General features: G+C 40.0%; 1 protein-coding gene across 5 annotated transcripts in view; it reads left to right on the plus strand.

The window, feature by feature from the left end:
- The first annotated feature begins 81 nt into the window (after positions 1–81).
- MBTD1 (mbt domain containing 1) overlaps positions 82–19,481 on the plus strand; it is a 35,811-nt gene continuing 16,411 nt past the window's right edge. The window contains exons 1-9 of one of the 5 annotated variants that reach the window (XM_069032489.1): positions 82–452; positions 7,980–8,181; positions 9,338–9,477; positions 10,053–10,167; positions 10,257–10,342; positions 15,909–16,026; positions 16,660–16,794; positions 17,264–17,352; positions 18,636–18,870. In XM_069032489.1, coding sequence (XP_068888590.1) covers positions 432–452; positions 7,980–8,181; positions 9,338–9,477; positions 10,053–10,167; positions 10,257–10,342; positions 15,909–16,026; positions 16,660–16,794; positions 17,264–17,352; positions 18,636–18,870 — 1,141 coding nt within the window. In that variant the 5' untranslated portion in view covers positions 82–431. Of the gene's footprint in view, positions 453–2,315; positions 2,405–7,979; positions 8,182–9,337; positions 9,478–10,052; positions 10,168–10,256; positions 10,343–15,908; positions 16,027–16,659; positions 16,795–17,263; positions 17,353–18,635; positions 18,871–19,481 lie in introns of those variants that run through there. The other 4 variants (XM_069032491.1, XM_069032490.1, XM_069032492.1 and 1 more) reach the window with 4 other exon arrangements.

Here is a 19,481-nt window from a genome sequence, read left to right on the forward strand (position 1 = left end):
GGGGACGCCCCCGTGAGGAAACACGCGTCTCTCACCGGCTGCTCATCGGCCCCTCACCGGGACATCCCGCGCGCACCGGCACTCGCTGGCGGACATGGCTGTTCTTATCCCCGCAGTCCCCGCCTTGGCGCGGGGCGCTCCCCCCCGGTAACGAGTGTTTTCGCCCGGCGTGGGGGGACATGGCGGTGGGGCCGCCCCGCGCAGCCTGGTCCCGGCGGGGGCGTGTCCGCGCCTGCGCAGCCGCGCGCTCGTGTTGTTGATGTCCCGGCGGCCGCGGTCGGTCCCGGTCGGTCTCCGGCGCTCGGAGCGGCTGAACCGCCCGGGCCGCCCCCGCCCCGCCGGGTCCGGCCCCGACCGCGGGCACCCGCAGCGCCTGAGCCCCCGGGGCGAGCGCGCAGAGGCAGCGGGCGGCTCCTGCCCATGAGGGCCTGATGGAAAACACAAAGGAGCTGGTGAGTACCGGAGCCCGCGGGAGGCGCGGCCGCGGCGGCCCCGCGAGACCCCCAGCGCCTGAGGTGGGGAGCGGCGCGGGCTCAGCCGGGGCCGGGAGCGGAGCGACCCCCGGTGCCCGTGCGGGGGGAGGCGGCCCCGCAGCGCGTGGGAGGGAGCCGGGGACACCCCCGGGCGTTGCGGGGGCGGCCCCGCGGGGTGCGGGGGTCTGTGCCCGCCCGGGGCGGGGGCTCCGGGGGCCGGGCCGGCGCTGCCTGGGGCGCTGCTGCTCGCGGAGGGTCCCGGGGAGCGGCGGGGGAATCTGGCCGAGGCACGTGGGGGCGGCACGGCGGGACCCCTTTGTTGCGGCCCGGCTGTGCAGGGGCGGGTTTTGTCCTTTCCCCTCCTTTCTCCTGCCTCGGAAAAAAGTTTCAGCTTCTCCAGGGCGCGCTCGGATCCGCTTCTCCCCCTGCTCCGCTGCAGTGCCGGGTTTCAGCAACTTCCTCCTGTAGTTCCAGCCTTTAAAGTTCAGTTGTCCAGCGTGCTCATGTTAAGCGCTGGGGAGTTTTCTTTAATAACAGCACTCAAAAGTTTTGGGTTCTTTACGGCCACTTCCCCCCTCCCCGTGCAATTTTTATGACTTCTGGTATTGCTACTTTGTTCTCTTTGTAAGGAACAGTAAACTCGTGAAACCAGTTTCACTTTCAGGTTGTTGCTGGAAATATTTGAAAGTGTAGCAATTTCTGCCCGGCGTGGCTTTAAAAATTAAAAGTCCTACTACAAAGCGTATGCTGACTACGGTAAAAACTCTTGTGTGTGAAAAAGCAATTTATTTTAAAATGTGGCTGGCAACTGCTGTGATTTTTCACATCTAGACCAAGTCAAAACTGAAAGCTGCAGGGCAATCTCCTGCATTTTAAATTAAAATTATTTGGCAGGTTTGAGGAGCCGCATTTACCTATTTATTGTATTCAACATCTTGATTTTGACTTAAAAGGAGTGGACTAAGGCTATGAGAGTCTAATCTGGAGCATTTAATGAGAACTAAAACAATATGTTCCCTTAAAAAGGCAGTAAAACTTGGCAGGTCAGTTGTCTTTACTCATTCCTTCAGCCTAGGCATCGTTTTGTGGAAGTGTGTAATGTAGGCTGTAGGGAACTATGCAGAGGGATCTTGTCTCCCAGGAATAGTTTAGGTGTTGTTCTTGAGAGCATGTGGGCTTGTGCATGTGCAGAAGGATTGCAAGCTGCAAGTAAGAATTCTCTTAATTGTTCCCCAAAGAGCGAGGTGCCTCTGGCAGCAGTGATAACATGCACAAAAGTTCCCTCTCATTGGCTTTGATTTCTCTTACCTTCTAAAATTTGATTTAATTTTGCAAGGCTTTTGATACCTTCTGCAAACCACTACTGCATTCCTTCATTTCTCAGGTAAGTTGGTACACTCTGGGCATGTGGGATCATTTGCTGAACCTGGCTCTGAGCACGTGGAATGAATTCAGGTGCTGAAGACTTTTGATTTTGGGTTGGTGGTGGTTTTGGGGTGTTTTACATTTAAATTTGTTATTTTATTTGGGTTGGGGGGGGGGTTTTGTTAGTTTTCTTAATGGTAACACAGTGTTTAAAGTGAAATATTTGCCTCTTCCAGATACTCCTGTAAGGGCTTTGTAGAAACATAATGGAGTTTGTAATGGATTTTTAGTTTTCTCAAAATTCAGATATTTCACATATTAATCATCACACCCTCCTCCAAAATTTCCTGCTAATGTGATATATTTTTTTATGAAAGAGTCTTCCCTCTTGTGTGAAACCCCCTGGGGAAGAGGCTATGGACAAAACCATTGGCAAACAGCAGAAACTGGCTTCAGACAAAATGCTGTCATACATAGCAAATGAAGAGACAGGAAAAAACATTTCTGTAATTTTCCAGCAGAGATTTTACTTATAATAAGAGTGGAAGGCACATTTCCAGATAGAGGTGAGTTGTTTATATAAAAAAAGTAAGTTTGGTTGGTTCTGATTTCCAGGAATCCCAAGATGTTTAGCTTTGGGGGATTTTGTTTGTTTGTTTTGAATTAAAGCTGAAAGTGTGTTTTCTTTAAATTGGTACCATGTTTGAATTTTCTTTTTTGATCATGTTCTGAGGCACAATTAGGCTTCAGTTCCACAGGGACAAGCTACTATTCTAGTGTAAATTCAGAAAAATTGTAATAAATTAGTACAATAAATTATTGTAGTGTTTCCTAAACATCCAGAGCTGAAACTAAGTTTGTAGCATAAAGCGTCAATGAACTTTTGAAAACAAAACCTCTGCATCAAATTTAAGTCTAACTTGGAAATACCCTTAGATGCATTAAGGATATGTGATTAAAGTAAATCTGTCTTACAACAGACCCTTGGCTTGAAGGTTGTGGTGACCTCATTGTTGACGTTGGCCTCAGATCCCATCTCTCCACGGTTCTCTCCTGTTTGGGGGGTTAGAGCTGAGTATAGGAAGCAATGCCTCTGTTCAGGTGCTGGTGGGCCTTTGCTGAGCTACAGCTCTTGTACTCCAAGCTCCAAATTGCTGCCATCCTGAAATCAAGCCCCAGATTGAATTCAGTAGTAACAACAACAATTTGGAGTGGTTTGAAACCTTTCTGTGGCTGTTTTGGATCCTCCTCCTGTGGCTAGATGCACTTAGCTGGGTGCAAGAGGTTTGGTTACATAATAATAGGGTGCCTTTCTTTCAAGTTTTTACCTTCAAAACTCTTTTGCATAAATTTTGCCAATGCTTGAGCGTGGTTTTCATCAAGCCACTAAAGCCATTTCCTGAGTAAGTGTTTGATGTCTAATTAATGTGAAATGGTTTTTGTTTTGGCCTTGGATTGCTCACCCTTGTGCCCAATTTTTTGTTGTAAGAATAGTTATTACACTCAAAGAATGTATGCTATAATGTGTTGATCAACTTCAATGTGTGTGTATATATTTATATATATAAAAATATAAAAAAGTGTATGTTAAGAGTGAGAAACTGGTTATTTTCTTATTTGTTTAGAGTTGCCTTCCTGCTCTCAGGGAAACCAATTTCCTTAACTATATTCTTTTATCATACCATTTGCCTTATGTAATGCTTAATTAAAAGTATTTCTTAAAAATACTCTGTTGCCAAGTATTCACAGGGAGGAGGGGAAGAACAGGAAAATGGGAAGTTGAGCAGAATAAGAAAGCAGTTCTTAAGAGTTCCTTTCCCCACCCATCCCTCCAATAAAGAAAAGTATGCAAGAAACCCCCCGAGCAAATAGTATGGGGTAATTTGCCAATGCTGCTCACCCTCCCCTTCACAGTGCTCTGACTAAAAACCTCTGTTGAGGAACCAGTAATCTTATTAGGAAAATAAGCCTTAGCCAGAATGCCTGAAAGTTTGTCTTGTTCTTTTGTTTGTGCATTGCTTCTGCTTAATGTACAGATAGACTCTATTAGTGGAGTAGTTACTCAAGCTGCTGCTCTTTTGGCATTAACCAGCTGCAAGGTTCTGTTTTATAGCAAGCCAGGCTCCTGCTCCAAGCAGTTTCTGTGGATAGGCAGGAGGTTGTTCCCTGGTTTGTTAGAAGGTGAGCACTGGCTGTGTTTTGAGGAAAAGACAACCTCCTCAGCATGGTTTTTAGTGCTAAGTCCAGCTTTGAAGAGTAGGAAACTGGTTTGATGTTGATTTGAGGGTTTTGTTGTTGTAGATTTTTTGCACACCTGTTTTTGAACGCAAGGCCCCGCAGCTGCTGTGGGGAGGTGCTGCCTCAAGATAGACAAGGTGTTGCTGTTGGCTGTGGAGCCTAAAAGGACTCAGCAAGAATTGCATGTCCTTCACATGCCTAGAAATTACTTCCAACATTGCTTGTTCCATCACCTCACAAGGAGTAAGATGACCTGTCATTTCCTGGGTCCTCCTTTTGCCTTTTTCAAAGATGGGAAGTATAACAACAAAGGGACAGAGAATGCGTGCATAAGGTAGATGGTTCCAAGTTCCTGGCATCTCTGATGAAGCTCACCATAGTGTATTAGAGGCCACCAACACTTCAGGAAGTGTTGGTGAGATGGTTGAGAGCTTCTGGAAAAAGATTGAGGCGCTAGAAAATTAGGAATGGGCAAATTTTGTACTGAAGTTTCAAAAGAAAAAGATGCAACCAGTCAGCAAGAACTCAGCAGGAATTGCAGGCTGCTGCTGTACCAAAGCAGCTGCTTTATCTTGTTTATAGCTCTGAGACATACATTGTCCTTTCTGTAAGGATGTGTCTTCAACCTTTGAATTCAGAGCAATGCCCTAACTTTTTTCACTTTCAGATGTTAAAGCTCCTATGCTTTTGTGTATCCAAATTCTGCAGGAAGGGTTATCAAAGCTTCCTTATATTCACTTATTTCTATAAATGCTGTGTTTCAATATGGGTTAAAAAGAACCTTTGTGGTGTTTATTATCAAAATAGAAGTGTTTTGATCTGCTCTAAGAAAATTCCAGCATAGTTATTTGTATATCATCTTCCCTAACTTTCACCTACTTTTGTGTACGAAGTATTTTGGGGTTTTTTTTTTTCCTGCAATCTCTGCCTTTTTGAAATCTCACAAAACATTTTGAGTAGTTTCCCCAGTTGCAATCCAGGTAATAACTGTAAATTAACATTAAGCATGTCCTGCATAAATTATCTGGCAAATATGGTTGTCTTCTGGCAAAAGCTGGGATACAAATGTTTTAGAAAAACTACAGTGTTATTTTTAAATGGTAAGCAAAGATGCTGATTTGAATTGCAAATTTGATGTTCAAAAATTTTGAATTGGAACAATTTGGCTGAATATTAAGTAAATGGAAAGGTGATACATGAGATTTGTTTTGACAGTGTAGTTAAACTCAAAAACTTGATGATTGCTACTTTGGAAATTGTATAATGCTGAAGAATGATTTTTCCTAATTGAGCGCCCAACTTTCCATTTACAAAGAGAAACTATTTTCCTTCTCATCTGTGGATATTTTGGCAAAGAAAACTTACCAGTAATATTGAGGTTCTAAATGGAAGTTATGCAAAAGAACAACGAAAAGAGCCAGGTGCACTGCTGTGGTGGTCACCTTACCCCATGCTCCAGCCTCTGGTCCTTCACCTTCTCCCCAGCTGCTTGGTTCTTCTTCCACCTTCCCTGGCAGTGGGAGCAGAGCTGGCATGGGGAGCTGGAGGGACTGGGAATGGGCTGCACTTCAATTCTTTCTGAGCTGTGACAGCATTTCAGATCTCTGCCAGCAGAGCACTGAGCAGAGCTGCTGCCCTGTAGGTCCAGGGTTCTCCAGTCTGGAGTGGGAAGGGGGTACCCTGAGAATGGCTTGTACTGCAGCTTCCATAAGAGGGCTGAAGGCGTGGAATCACACCTTGGTACAGGATGAGGCCCTAATTTAGTGAAATCAGACCAACTGACTTAGGGAGGATGAGGGCATCAAGAGGGAGATCCTTCCCTGGGCTCTGAAACACCACAAGTGTCTGTCCTTAAAACCTCCTAAGCATCACAGTGCTCTGGTAGTACTGCTGGGAATGGTTCCTATGGAATCCCACTTTATACCTTAGCAGAGACTGTGGTCAAGAGAACTTAAACGGTGTGAGATGTTAAGGAGCTCCTGAAATCTTGAGGAAGATTACTAGTTTTCATCTTCTGCTCTGAAAATTCCTGGCAGTGTTGGCAGGATACTGTATCCATGGCAACATTGTGCTCAACTTCTGCCTTAAGCTGCACACACGTGCACGCACAAACAAGTCACTGGTGGTGCATGTTGGTGGCAGATGGGACAGGTGACACTGCTGCCAGCACGGGTCAGGGCTGGGCTTTGTCTGCCATGGCTCAGTGCTTCCTCTAACAATCCCACAGGCACCCTGATTGCTGGTGTCAGCACCTTCAGGAAGTTGTCAGGTTATGCCCTATCCTAAATTTGATTTGATTTAATACAATTCTAATTTTTTTTTTTTTTTTTGCTGAGGAGCCTATTCATAATTAACATTACACTGACTTTTTTTGTTGTTTTGTTTCAGAGCTACTGTGTGTTAAATGTGTTTGCATTATTGCATAACCTTTTGTGCTTACTGGGTTTTTTGAGGATTTTTTTTTTAATAATTACATGCTAGGATTGGGTCAGTGTGGAAATCAGTTTTTCCTTGTAGCTGTTAGGAAATTCTTTCATAATAGGATTTATTCAGATTGCAAAGGAGAATATAATATAATAAAAGGATAGCATGGCAGAAAAAGGCTTGAATGAGATCTAACAATAAAGATGTTCAGGCATACACTCTAGGAAAGAGATTTGGGGAATTGTGATGAGATCTTGAGGCTATGAATCCAAATGCAATTTAAGAAGGAAAAGCCCAATCACATTATTTTTCTGTCTACTCTGACTTTTAAATAAAATTAGCTCTTGGAAAAGGAAGTTGAGGGAAAGGCTTTCTTAATTTTTCTTCTGTTTCCTTGTCTGTACTTCATTCCCCTAACTTGTGCTTCTATTGTAGAATGTCTTTGTTTTCTCTTTAGTTGTTATTTCCTCTCAAACTTAGTAAATACTGTTTAAGATTTTGGAAATAATTTGAAACTTTTTTTTTTCTTAATGAGGGCAGCTCACATAGGAGTAGCCTTGTTTCAGTAGAGCTGTGTAAGATTTCAATAAAGTAAAAACTGTCACTGTATCAAAGTGCTTGTGGTGGATGTGCCTCAGAAAAAGTACATCAGTTAATCTCTTGCTTCTTTAATGTCAGTGCTGGAAATTGCTTAGCTGTCATGCCTTCTTCAAAATTGTGTGGTTTTATCCTACTTCAGATTTTTTGATTATAGAAAAACTATTATGTAACAAGTTTTTTGTATATGACAGTGTCAAATTAGTCACCTTTCTATCTTTCAGCATTTGTACAGACCTTATTGCCATAGTAACTGAGCTCTTCATAATGGTTAATGTATTAATCCTCAGAACAGCCCTGTGAGCTGAAGAGGTGTTCCTGCTTCACACGGGAGTCATGGACTCATAGGGGAGCTGAGTAATTTATGGATAACCCCACAAGCCAATGAGAGCAGAGAGCCTCTCATTCCTGTTCCTGTGGTATAAGTGACCTCTTGGTTGAACTGTCTTTTCTCTGCCCAGCCTTCTCAAATGAATGAATTTTAGTAGAATTGGCTGCAGCCATCTGGAATGTGCTGATTTGCATATAAGATCCCTGTGGCTGTCAGTGTTCAGCGCATCAGGCTTAATGCACTCTGAAGATACCAAGGAAATTAAATGTGTGGACAGCTCCTGTGTATTCTCAGTGGATCATGAGATAGATTTTTTTTTTTTTTCTTCCTGTATATCACAATACCAAAAATTGGCCAGTTTTGATTATACCAATGCTCATGTAATTAGCAATACATGGCTCATGTCTGTGCTGATACATCAGTGCCTTAGAATATCTGCTGTTGAAGACTGACCTGTGAAACTTTGTAAGCTTGACTTTGAAATCTTTGCTTTCGGAACATTCTGATATTCTTTGGTTTTTTTTTGTTGTTTGGTTATTTTTAATTTTTAGACAGAACATAGTTCCCAAGTGGAAAGGAAACGCCGAGACTCGTTCGGGATGTTTGACGGTTATGATAGTTGTAGTGAGGACACCAGCAGCAGCTCCAGTTCAGATGAGAGTGAGGAGGAGGTTGCTCCTTTGCCATCCAGTCTCCCAATTATCAAGAACAATGGGCAAGTTTATACTTATCCAGATGGCAAATCTGGCATGGGTAAGTATGTGCTGTGTGAGTGCAAGGAGTTGGATATTGATGGGATTTAGCCTGTGCTGGGTTGTGAGGGTCCAATCCCGAATGTTGGTCCCAACTGAAAAGGGACCAAAGCAGTTTGAAGGGTTTGGATTGGTTGGTTTTGGGAGGGGGAATTGTTTGGGTTCTGCTAAACTGAAGTAAGAGAGGGTTTGAATCCTGCTGACAGGGAAGAAATAGTATGGGAACATCTGCCCTCCTCTCAAATGCATTGTCTATCTGCACATGCATGTGTGTGTTCTCATGTGCATTGGTTTTATTCTTGGAGCTTTGAGGACAACGTCAGTGTGTTCTCTCTGTGCCAGGCATGCCTTCTCTCTGCCCTTTATGTTACATACACAATATGTTTAAATATATTTCTTCCTATTCTAGGAAAACTTAATTACTGCTACTGTGTAAAACCTGTTAGTGTATACCTGTTCACTCCTCACTAGCTGTGAGCTGGAGGATACTAGGAAAATAAATCTAAAAGGGAAGATTTCTTTTGTTATCAGGGAAAAACATTCTTTTTGAAATCCTAGTGGTTAGTGTAGAGCTCTCTCTGGGCAGAATTTTGGTATTGTCTCACTGGCATTAGTTGGTCTCTAAGTCTTACTCATCATGGAAAACACTGTGGGTGATGCTGTCCACCTCTGAAACATGAGTCTAGCCAGAAGAAAACTTTGGTGGGCTGGGATACTTGGGATATACTAATTTATGAATCAAACAAGAGATCTGGTTTTATTTCAGGTTGGAAATGTTAAATATTTAGAAGAAATCAAGATTGGCAGGCCCAGATTCAAAGCAGATGTTTCCTTGAGAACAGTGAAAAACCAGAAATCAGCTTGAGCTGCTTTAGCTGGATTATTCATTTGCACCAGGGGTGAAATTAATAGGGAGCAGAAAGAGGCACTGTGTCACCAGTGAACTTGAGGTTCTTGGCATTTCACTGACATCAGTGGTGGTGCTCTAAATTTTAAACTATTCTCCTGTGCAATTCTCTTTGGGGTCAAACCCTCAGATACCATTTGATGGTGCCGCTTCCAGTACCTTAATTCTGTCTTCAGCATTCTGAATTCTTACTGTGATTTTTAACTACACTCTTAACATTTTGGGGATTTCTTTTCTCTCCTCTGATTAGCTACATGTGAGATGTGTGGGATGGTTGGCGTCCGGGACGCTTTTTACTCTAAAACCAAGCGCTTCTGCAGCGTGTCGTGCTCCAGAAGCTACTCCTCCAACTCCAAGAAGGCCAGCATTCTGGCCAGGCTTCAGGTAGCGGTACAGACACCAATTTTTTTACTTCCTTTCTATCGTCTGCGTGGTGAAATTGGGCTTTTGTACAGATGGCTGCATGTTTTAAGATAAGTTTCTTGGGTTTGAGGGTTTTCTTTATAGAGCTGCAAAATAGGGATGTGTCCGTTCACTTAAAATACTCATCGAATGCTCACCCAGGCGTTTTTGTAGTGTTCAAGAAAAGATAGAGAATTGTCAAGAAATATCATTATACCCTGTCTCAAATTCATTGCAATAAATGCCAAGAGATTGCATTGCTATAAGTTGGATTAAAAGTTCTTCCTTTTGACCTGCTTTTTAAGAGATATCTTTTTTTCAGGTAAACAACAGTGAACCTATAATGCTGTTCAAGTTGGAATAGTAGTACAAACCCCATCTTTTGGACATTCCTTACTACTGGTTTTTAAATTTATTTTGTAACACATGTAGTTGTGTGATACTTAGTCTCTGTGTACTTCTAATTTTAGTTTAAATCTGCCAAAGATAGCTACAGACCTGTGGAAATTTCCCAATGAGAGTTTGAAAATGTGTTATTTATTTGGGTTGATGGTTTTTTTTAGGGTAAACCTCCTACAAAGAAGGCTAAAGTTCTACAAAAACAGCCCTTAGTGGCTAAATTAGCAGCATATGCCCAGTACCAAGCAACTTTACAAAACCAGGCAAAGACAAAAGCAGGTAACAACATATAAACAGAGCTGAGAAAAAAAATAGTGAAAGATTTGTGCCTCATTAGCAGCTTCCTAACTAAAATAACTTTTCCTTAGCAGCTGTCCCTGTGGAAGGTTTCAGCTGGGGTAACTACATCAATAGTAATAGCTTTACAGCAGCTCCTGTTACCTGCTTTAAACATGTGAGTATTTCTCAGTTTGTGCTTTCTGTCTCTATGTGTGTATGAGTGACTCCATGGGAGTTCTTGAATTCATTTTTCCAAAACATTCATATCCAAATGTCTTTCTTAATCTATGAAATATAACTCTTAGTATGACTGCTTTTTAGATAATTTATCTGTCCTTTAAAACCATTCTGGACACCATCAGTTACTTTCATCATATATATACACTCTAATAAACAAAAAGGAAGGCTCTTAAATACTTGGGAATTGTTTTTCTCGTGTTCAAGTCACAAAATTATCCCATGTACTGCAGAGTAACAAACCAGCCAAGTCAAGCTGTACTGAAAACAGTTACAAAAGGCTTTTTAGATTAAGTCAGGCTTGCTCCATTGTGTTGGACTGATCTTTTCATTACATATTTGGTTTTGGGGTTTTCTTTCTTACTTTTTAGTCAGACTCTCCCTGTCAGTCATGCTGCCAGGTAGTCTGGTATGGGTCAAAATGAAGGCTGTTTAGAAATCTGAAATTTAAAAAGTTAGTTTTCTTTGTATTAAAGTTTAAAAAGTTTCAAACAAAAAGACATTCTTTAATGAGTGAGGAAATTGGGGGATGGGGAAAATATTTAGGACCATCTGTCTTTAATGTGTTTGTAAAATTCCAATAATTAGGCATTGTTTAAAATATTGTCAGTACTTTCTGTCTCTTAAGAAAAAGCTTGGACAGAAGGTGTTTTCTCAGCATATTTTTTAATTTGAGAAGTTGAAGTGTTCTGTGTTACAAAATTTTTGTTTTGCTCAAAATTATGTGCTGAAAGTTACAATCAAAACAAACATTTTGCTTCATGGAAGTTGTCCATGAGGGAGAAGAGACATATTTTCTCTCCAGCTCAGGAATTCCTGCTGAGCCCTGTCAGCTCATAAAACAGTGGGAGTTGAGGGCTCCTGGCAGTTGGCACTTTGTGAATAGTACCCTTTATGCTCAGAGGCCTCAGCTACTTCCCAGAACAGAGCCTTGCATTAGGAGAACTTGGGGAATTTGTATCAAATTCCACATGCTCAAGTCAGCATGTTTGCACTTTGCTTTCACAGCTATGTACATGTAATAAGTGATTTGGTAAGCCTATATCAAAAAGTATCATTTGATAACAGGGGTTGTGCTATTGTATCAACAAATGCCTCAGGATGGGTGGCATCCTCAATTAGACAGCTGCAATTGTCAGGTCACTTGTAAATTATGCTCCAGCATTCCAGTTTATTAAAAGGAGTTGTATGGTCCTTTCTCCCTGCCTCGTTTGTTCAGCTGCACAGTGCCCCAGTAATGTGAACCAACACCACACTCATGGTCACGTTGTACCTTGAAAGTTTTCACAAGATAATGGCAACAGTGCTACCAAGTAGCCTGGAAGTTGTTGCTTTTCTATCCTCATTTTCCTTTTTCATACAAGTGAAATGCAAATCCTACAGTTTTCTTTGGAGATTTCTACTTCTTTGGTGGATGTGAGTTAGTGTCATAAGGGTATGATTTGCTTTTAACTTTACTGTAATTATTTCTTTGAAAAGTACATTATTTAAACCAGTCAGAATCTGAAAAACACATCAGTGCTCTCTTGTTAGATCCTTCTTTGTCCCACTCTCCACTGATAATTAAACAATATTCTTTTTTTTCTTTCTGGAAAGATTATTTCTGTTTTCTGTGTACTGTATTGCTTTGATTTGTAAAAGATTTTATTAGTTGATGTTTGTTTACCATCTAGATTATGGATTTCATACACCTGTATGTATGTGATGGAATATATAAAGCTTATTCTGGTCAAGACCAAAGTTTTGAATTGACAGTAAAATCATGACATATCTACCCTTGAGTTCATTATTCAATAAAATACATCAAATTTACTGGTTGTACTGGGTGTACCTGTATGGATATTTGATAGGGAACATTGAGATCGATATTAAGGAAAATTTAAGGGAATTATGACACGTGAGATTTAGCTTATTATTTTTTTTTTTTTAATAACCTGGCATACTTCAGTATCTCAGGTCTGATGTAGATTTCCCAAATCAGGTTTTCTGGTTTGTTGTTGTTTTTGTTTTTTTTTTCCCCCCGGGGATTTATTTCTTCTTCAATTTAAAATAGTTACATTTTAGAATTAAAGTATCTAAATCTTGAAAGTTCTCTCTTTCTCTTTATCATAATAATTAATTTCATAGTATTTTGATGTGCTTTTTGTGCTTCCATGTTACCTTTATTCCAGACTTGAGTAACACTAATGAAATTCAGTATCAATAATATGGCCATGCCCATGAGTTCAGAGTTCAGTAAACAGAAGTAGGGAACTGCTTTGTTTTATGCTTTCCTACAGGAAGCCCCTGACAATGCCAGAATTCCCATTTGTGCACCTTGCAGCCTCTTAGCCTCTTTTTTTTTTCTTTTTCTTTTTTTTTTTTTTTTTGTCAAATTACATTAATCAGGCACACAGCAGTAGCTGCTGCAAGGAGAAAAACTCAGTTTAATGTTTTTAATATTGAGTTACAGCTTAGTCACATACAGTGAGCTCATTGCTGACCTGCATTCTACTTTTTCTCATCTAAACACTTTTTATTCTTTTCTATAGTTGCTCTTATTAGTTCAAACTGTTCCTACAACTAAAAGCAAATTACAGTGGTTTGAGTTTTTCAATACTACTTATTGGACAATTTCATGCACAATTAAGAGTAATTATTGATTTTCACTCTGTTGCTAGTGAGAGGCACATTTCCTGAAGTTCTTTCGTCCAGCTGAATTTTATTCTGAGCCAAAATATTTTCATTCTCTTGGTTTCTTGTGTTTTTAAACTATATCCAGTGTGATTTAAGGGAGCATTTCCAGGATGCTACACTGGGTGGCAGTGCTCTGCTTTGAAGGTTTTTGTTTAAACCCTTTTGCACATTGACTCCTCTGGCATTACCAGTTGTTGGGGCACTGCTCACACACGAAGTTTCAGCATTCCGTACAATCCAGGATTTGGTAGCATCACCATCAGGATTTGCCATTTAAATCCTGATTTAATTTAAAGTCTGGAATCATGGCAGTGTTGATGCCATCCAAAACTTTTGAAGCCACTTATTTAAGCCATGTGAGCTCTTTGTCCAGCTGTGTATGTGGGGATACTTGGCCTTTAGGTGCTCCTGTCAAACAGGCCCTTCCTGACTGCACCTTACCTTGCAGAGAAGGCCCTTGGTGCTCAGAGATAAACCCTCCCAGGTCATGTCCTGAAGCAGGAAGCCAGGAACCAACTCTTCCTTGTTTGAGAGTGATGTGAAGTGGATCTCTTCGTCATGAGTCTGAAAGGTAAATTTGTTCTTACCTGTAAATGATGGTTCTGCTAGTTCACACTATGCCAATCCAGACTGCAGTCACCTTCCAGCCAGCAGATAAATAAGACTTAACACTTCTCTAGTGCTTTCTGAGTTTTTAAAAGCACTCTTCAAACATTGATTGATTAAACAGATGAGACAGAGGAGAGATGAAGAAAGATGGCTGTCACAGCCCTGGTTTATCCAGGTCTTTCTGCCTTAAGAATATCCCTAATGAGTGAAGGAGACCAAGATGGTGCAGTGTAGGTGGTGTGCTGTAAACCATCCCTCAGGACAGTACCATTGTCTGGCATTTCAGCAGTGATGCTGCACAGGATGGCTTCCTTCTTGAAGGGGTGAGCCATATGGATTGGTGTAGGAGAACTAGCAGAACCAATGTTTTCACAGACAAGGACAAATTTAACTTTCTGCTATTTCCCTCTATACCAATCCACATTCTAGAAATGAAATTTCCATTATAGGTTGATGTCAGGAGAAGTGTTTTGATATACTTTTCTCTCTGAATCAACTGAATAGATGAGCAGGCAGTAAAACATATTTCAATTGAGTGCAGCTGGATTATGAAATTATTCAGCACTGCTATTTTTGATTGTTTGGCCTCATCTGTATCTCTATACAAGGCAACAAGATTTGCTAAAATAAGCAGTTTGAAAAGTTTATTTCCCCAGTTCAATTCAAAAACCTATACATGTCAATTTAGAGAGGGTAGTGAATATGGGATGGGACTTAAGTTGTATCTGCATATTTTGTGTGTGAAAAATAAGCCGTCATCTTTTCAGTTGGATTTTTCCCTGGCTGCCAGTTGGCAGAAGAGAGCTCTGTGGTCTAGACTGGTGTAGATGGGTATAGCAGAACATGAAGAGACCAGGCTTCAAGAATAAAAGCTGGCATACCTACATTTCCTTTAGGAGTTAAAACTGGTTTTAAGTTTTGTATAGTCTCAAATACTTCAACTAGTGAAGGGTTTCCCTTTTTAAAATAAGTTCAGCTTTTAGTGCTGCTGGTGGCAATTGCTGATTGCCAGCAAAATTCCAATATTGTCATTTCCAATCATTCAAGATTTATCCAGATTTCTTCACTTGTAGCTCTCAGCAAAAATTCTGTGCAGTTGGAGGCTATTCCCACTGAGTGGTTCAGTTCTCTGGGTTTGCAAAGAGCTTTGTAAATGAGACATGGTGCAGAGCCAGAGGATCCCTCCTTCAGTTCTCCCTGTGATAGCTGGGTAATCTCTGAACTGATAAGAATTTATTTTTCTCAAATTTATGTGACTGTTTTTCTAAAACCCAAAATATGAATCTCTCTCTTCTGGGTAGTCTCAAGTTTAGTGCAGACTGAGTAATTTTCTAGCTTGTTACCAATATAACCTCATTTGAGTTACTGTTAAAAATTTAGGTTCTTCAGCACTGTGCATTTCTGGTATCTACAATACCATCTTTGACTGACATTTCATGATGCTCTGTTCCACAAAATGTTCTTCTGGAGATAGCAAACTTAATGTAATTTCTATCACCATCTTCTGCAAACCCTTACGAGTTCATCAGGCATGTATTCCTTCTTGTTCCTAACATATTCCTCACACAGGACAGTGTGAGGGATCTTGCTGTGCCTTTCCTTCTGGTGTTCATTAAAAAGGTGCCACTCAGAGCCTTCTGTTCTTTTTGCCTGCTCCATGGAGGGATCACTTGCAGGTGATGTGAAAGCCTGTTCCTTTGAGAGGATGTGAACCAGTGGATGATAAACCCCACCATAATAAATCATCAGAATAGATTCAAGAAATAATTTTTAGGCATTCTTCCAGCAGCATGCCTGACTTTCAGAATTTAAAGGTTTTGATGTCTGTGCTACAGGTACCATAGTTTTCTTGCAAGTAGAATTGCATAGGAATTCCACCATTCTCACTAACATCTGTAGTTTGTTCCTAATTGAAACATCATAGATAAAACTGACCTGTGAGAATGTACAATTTATGCTTAACTGATATTCAAACTTGGAATGCTATAGGTTTTTTTCAGTAAATACACAGGAATAATTGGATACAGTTACAGTATTATGCATAAGCATCAAATCAAAACCAAAGTAGGTCCTCATAGAAACAGTGGTTTCTAACCATATGTTTGTTATGTGTATATTGAATATTTTATCTTTTTAAGTTGCTTGTAGAGCACTGAGATAACAAAAAATGAATATTTTCACATGGTGAACTGGTGACTTTTTAACCCCAACCTTGACAGGCACCCATGGGGACTTGCTGGGGTGATATTGCAGAAGGAGTGCGAGTAGAGGTTCCAAACACTGACTGCAGCCTACCTACCAAAGTCTTCTGGATAGCTGGAATTGTAAAATTAGCAGGTAAATGTGTTTTAGTTGAAATTAAATTAATCAAAGAACTGTGTGAAGGGATGTAATAATTTAGTCAGTGATCAGCTGGTGAGTGCAATGCTGGCACTGGTCAGGTTGGCAGAGCTGTGTCTGTAGGTTACACGTTGTAGTGTTGCCACTGTCCTACAGTGGCTGCAGTGATGCTTGAGAATGTCTATCCTTGGTTTGGTTTTTTAATATTGCCTCAGAGTGCAGTAAGAGCAGTGCAGAGCAGATAGACTGTATAAGAGCTGGCAAGAAGCCTCATTGTACAAATCACTTGTCTTGGTAAAAAGTTAGAAATTCAAGGTGGCAGATCTAAGATATGAAAAAGCAGATACTGTGTGTAATTAATTTTGTCCTCTTACGTACAACTCCTAAAGGTTTATAGTTCAAGAATTTTAATTTTAATTAAATTGACTTACATGATAATACATGCACATTTATCAAAGTAATCCATTCTGTGCATTAATAGCATCCTGAAATGTGCCATAAAAACAACTTGCTATGAAAAAATTACATTTAGAAAACCCATAATGTATATGATGAGTGGACAAGAAATATTAATACATATTTTATGATCTTGTTTAATTCTTGTGGGTTTTTTTAAATGCTTTCTTTCAGGCTACAATGCTCTGCTGAGATATGAAGGCTTTGAAAATGATTCAAGTCTTGACTTCTGGTGCAACGTTTGTGGGTCTGACATCCACCCAGTTGGTTGGTGTGCAACCAGTGGGAAGCCCTTAGTTCCTCCTCGAAGTATGTAAATAGTGGCCTTACTGACTCATGTCAGAGTCTCTTTATTAGACTGAATTTGCTCATGGTCCAGATATCAAAGTATTCTTTTACCATAACTCTTTCAACAGTTATGAATTAATAATTTTGACTTTTGGAAAAATAAGAGCTTGACTGATGCTAAAGTGTTTCTTGGAATAGCCCATCTGATGGGACTCAAAGCTTTTAAGATCAGGGTGGCAGCAGTTGGCTAATCAGTGATGGGAACATACACTGATTTTATTTGTACTTTGTTATTAAATTCTTTACCCTGACCCATAAACCTAATTTTGGGTAGCATTCATTCTCTAAAGAGGCTTTTTGTCATTACTGTCATGTAGGTGTTTTAATAGTCATCTGGGATTTCTTCTTCACATGTTCCAGACTCTAATATTGTCTCTAATGGACAAAATTAAATATCAGTGGCTTATTTTTTCCCCTTCATTTGCAACAGCTATCCAACACAAATACACAAACTGGAAAGCTTTTCTAGTGAAACGACTTACTGGTGCCAAAACACTTCCTCCTGACTTTTCTCAGAAGGTAAGGCTGATGCAATATCAATGATGTTCTGTAAAGAAAATTGCACCACAGTGTGAAGAACTGAAATATTTTACAGTGGCACATTACCTTCTCTTGGAGTGAAGGTGATACAGTAGTTTCTTCCCTTAGATACAGTTTTCCTTGGAATCCCTTCTCCAGTTACGTCCCCACTTGTTAGTATGTATTTGGAAAACTGCTCCAGAAAAAAATGCTTTCTTTAAAAACTAGTTAGTCTATTTTAATTTTAAAATACCCCATTTAAAAAATCCACAGAAAACCCAGAAGTACTCATGAGTTATCCTATGATATGTAAGAAAAATGAAAAGTGATTTTTCTAATTCAGGAATTATTTTTATCATGCACTATTTCAAGAAACTGAACAGAATATGTTAATATAGCATGGATCTAGAAGGAATGAAGATCATACTTTTAAATCTTAGTATTTTTCACCTGCTCTGGACTATGTTTTTTTTTCTCTTAGTCATGTCTTCAGGTGTGGCAGCTGCTGTATAGTGTGCTGTAAGTTTGCTTACCAATATTGTGAGATGATGTTGCATATAGTTCTTAGTAGAAATATAAGACTTGACTTGTTGTTTTACACTGTATCTAATGTTTAAAAAACAAAAAGCCCTTCTGCAGTTGTTAATTTTTATTTAAAAATTGGCTCACTTAGAAGCCAAATTAAGTTGTCAAGATCTCAGTCCTTTGGGGAGGTGGTAATGAAAAGGGCAAATGACAGATACTGATTTTTAAACACAATCAATTTTCACAAAGCAGATTAACATCTATTTCCATTCTCTTCATTTCTTTTGGAAAAACTTTTGTGAATGGCCAGCTTTAATTATGTTGAAGGTTTGTTTTCCTTGCCTTATAATGAAGTATTTTAATCCTGTTTTTAAAATGCTGTATTTTGAGTGGATGACAAAACAAGAACAAAACGTCTTGAGGTTTTTCTTGTTAAAATTGTTTCTCAAGGTAACTTCACCCATTGTTAACAACTGAACAAACTTTGATTATTTCAGTGGAAAATTCCTTGAACTTGTGAAGGAATTGTATCTCATCTTAAGGGATGACCTTGAAACAATTGAAGTACTGTAGGATCTATTCTTAGTTTTCTGAAACATTTTGTTACAATGAAATAGAAGGGAAATAATTTGTGTCATTTCTTCAGGTTGATTCAAGTACTTGAATTAAATTACAAGTGCATCAATACTGTGCTTTAATAGACAGGAGGCTATAAAGCAGAGGATATTCTTACAGAATATGTTTTGTGTTGCATCAAGGTGTCTGAGAGTATGCAGTACCCATTTAAAACTTCCATGAGGGTGGAAGTGGTGGACAAGACTCACCTCTGCCGGACAAGGGTGGCAGTGGTGGAAAGTGTCATTGGGGGCCGCCTGAGGTTGGTGTATGAAGAGAGTGAGGACAAAACTGATGACTTCTGGTGCCATATGTACAGCCCACTCATCCATCATATTGGCTGGTCTCGAAGTATAGGACACAGGTTCAAAAGATCTGGTAAGTTTGGTTTGGGTTAGAGGTGTTTTGTGGGCACTGTTGGCTGGGAGGAGTCTGGCTTAAGCAGTTCTGTTGCTTTGTACAATTAATCAAACTATCCTGAATAATGACATTTTAAAACATGTAATGTGGCCCAGGGGTTTTACCAATTATATTACACTCAGGAATTTCAGTTAAAATTATAATTAACTGTATTATACAGCAGTGGAAAAGCCACAATAACCTTGAGGTTGATTTGTAGTATGTTGATATTTAGAAGATTCAATGATAAACAAAGGTCAACAAAATGTAGGCAGAAAAACCTTTAACTGCACAATTCAAGCATGGTAAACGTCACTTTTCATGCTGATACCTGGAATTACAGCCCTGCTCCACAAACTCCTAGTTTCTCCACACCTAACTTTTTCTTGTACAACATGACATGGACAAGTATCCTAGTGGATACAGAATTTCTATTTACTTGCAAGTTTAAGGACTGTCTAATATTTTATATTGCAGTATTTACATGATTTAGAGGGCATTAGGGGATGGGCAGGGGAAGTGAAGTGACAGTCTAATAGAAGGGACACAATTAAGGCCCTTGCTACCTAAAATACAAAAGTAATTGTAAT

The sequence above is a fragment of the Aphelocoma coerulescens genome, chromosome 18 (assembly GCF_041296385.1).
Source record: "Aphelocoma coerulescens isolate FSJ_1873_10779 chromosome 18, UR_Acoe_1.0, whole genome shotgun sequence".
Taxonomy (NCBI): domain Eukaryota; kingdom Metazoa; phylum Chordata; class Aves; order Passeriformes; family Corvidae; genus Aphelocoma; species Aphelocoma coerulescens.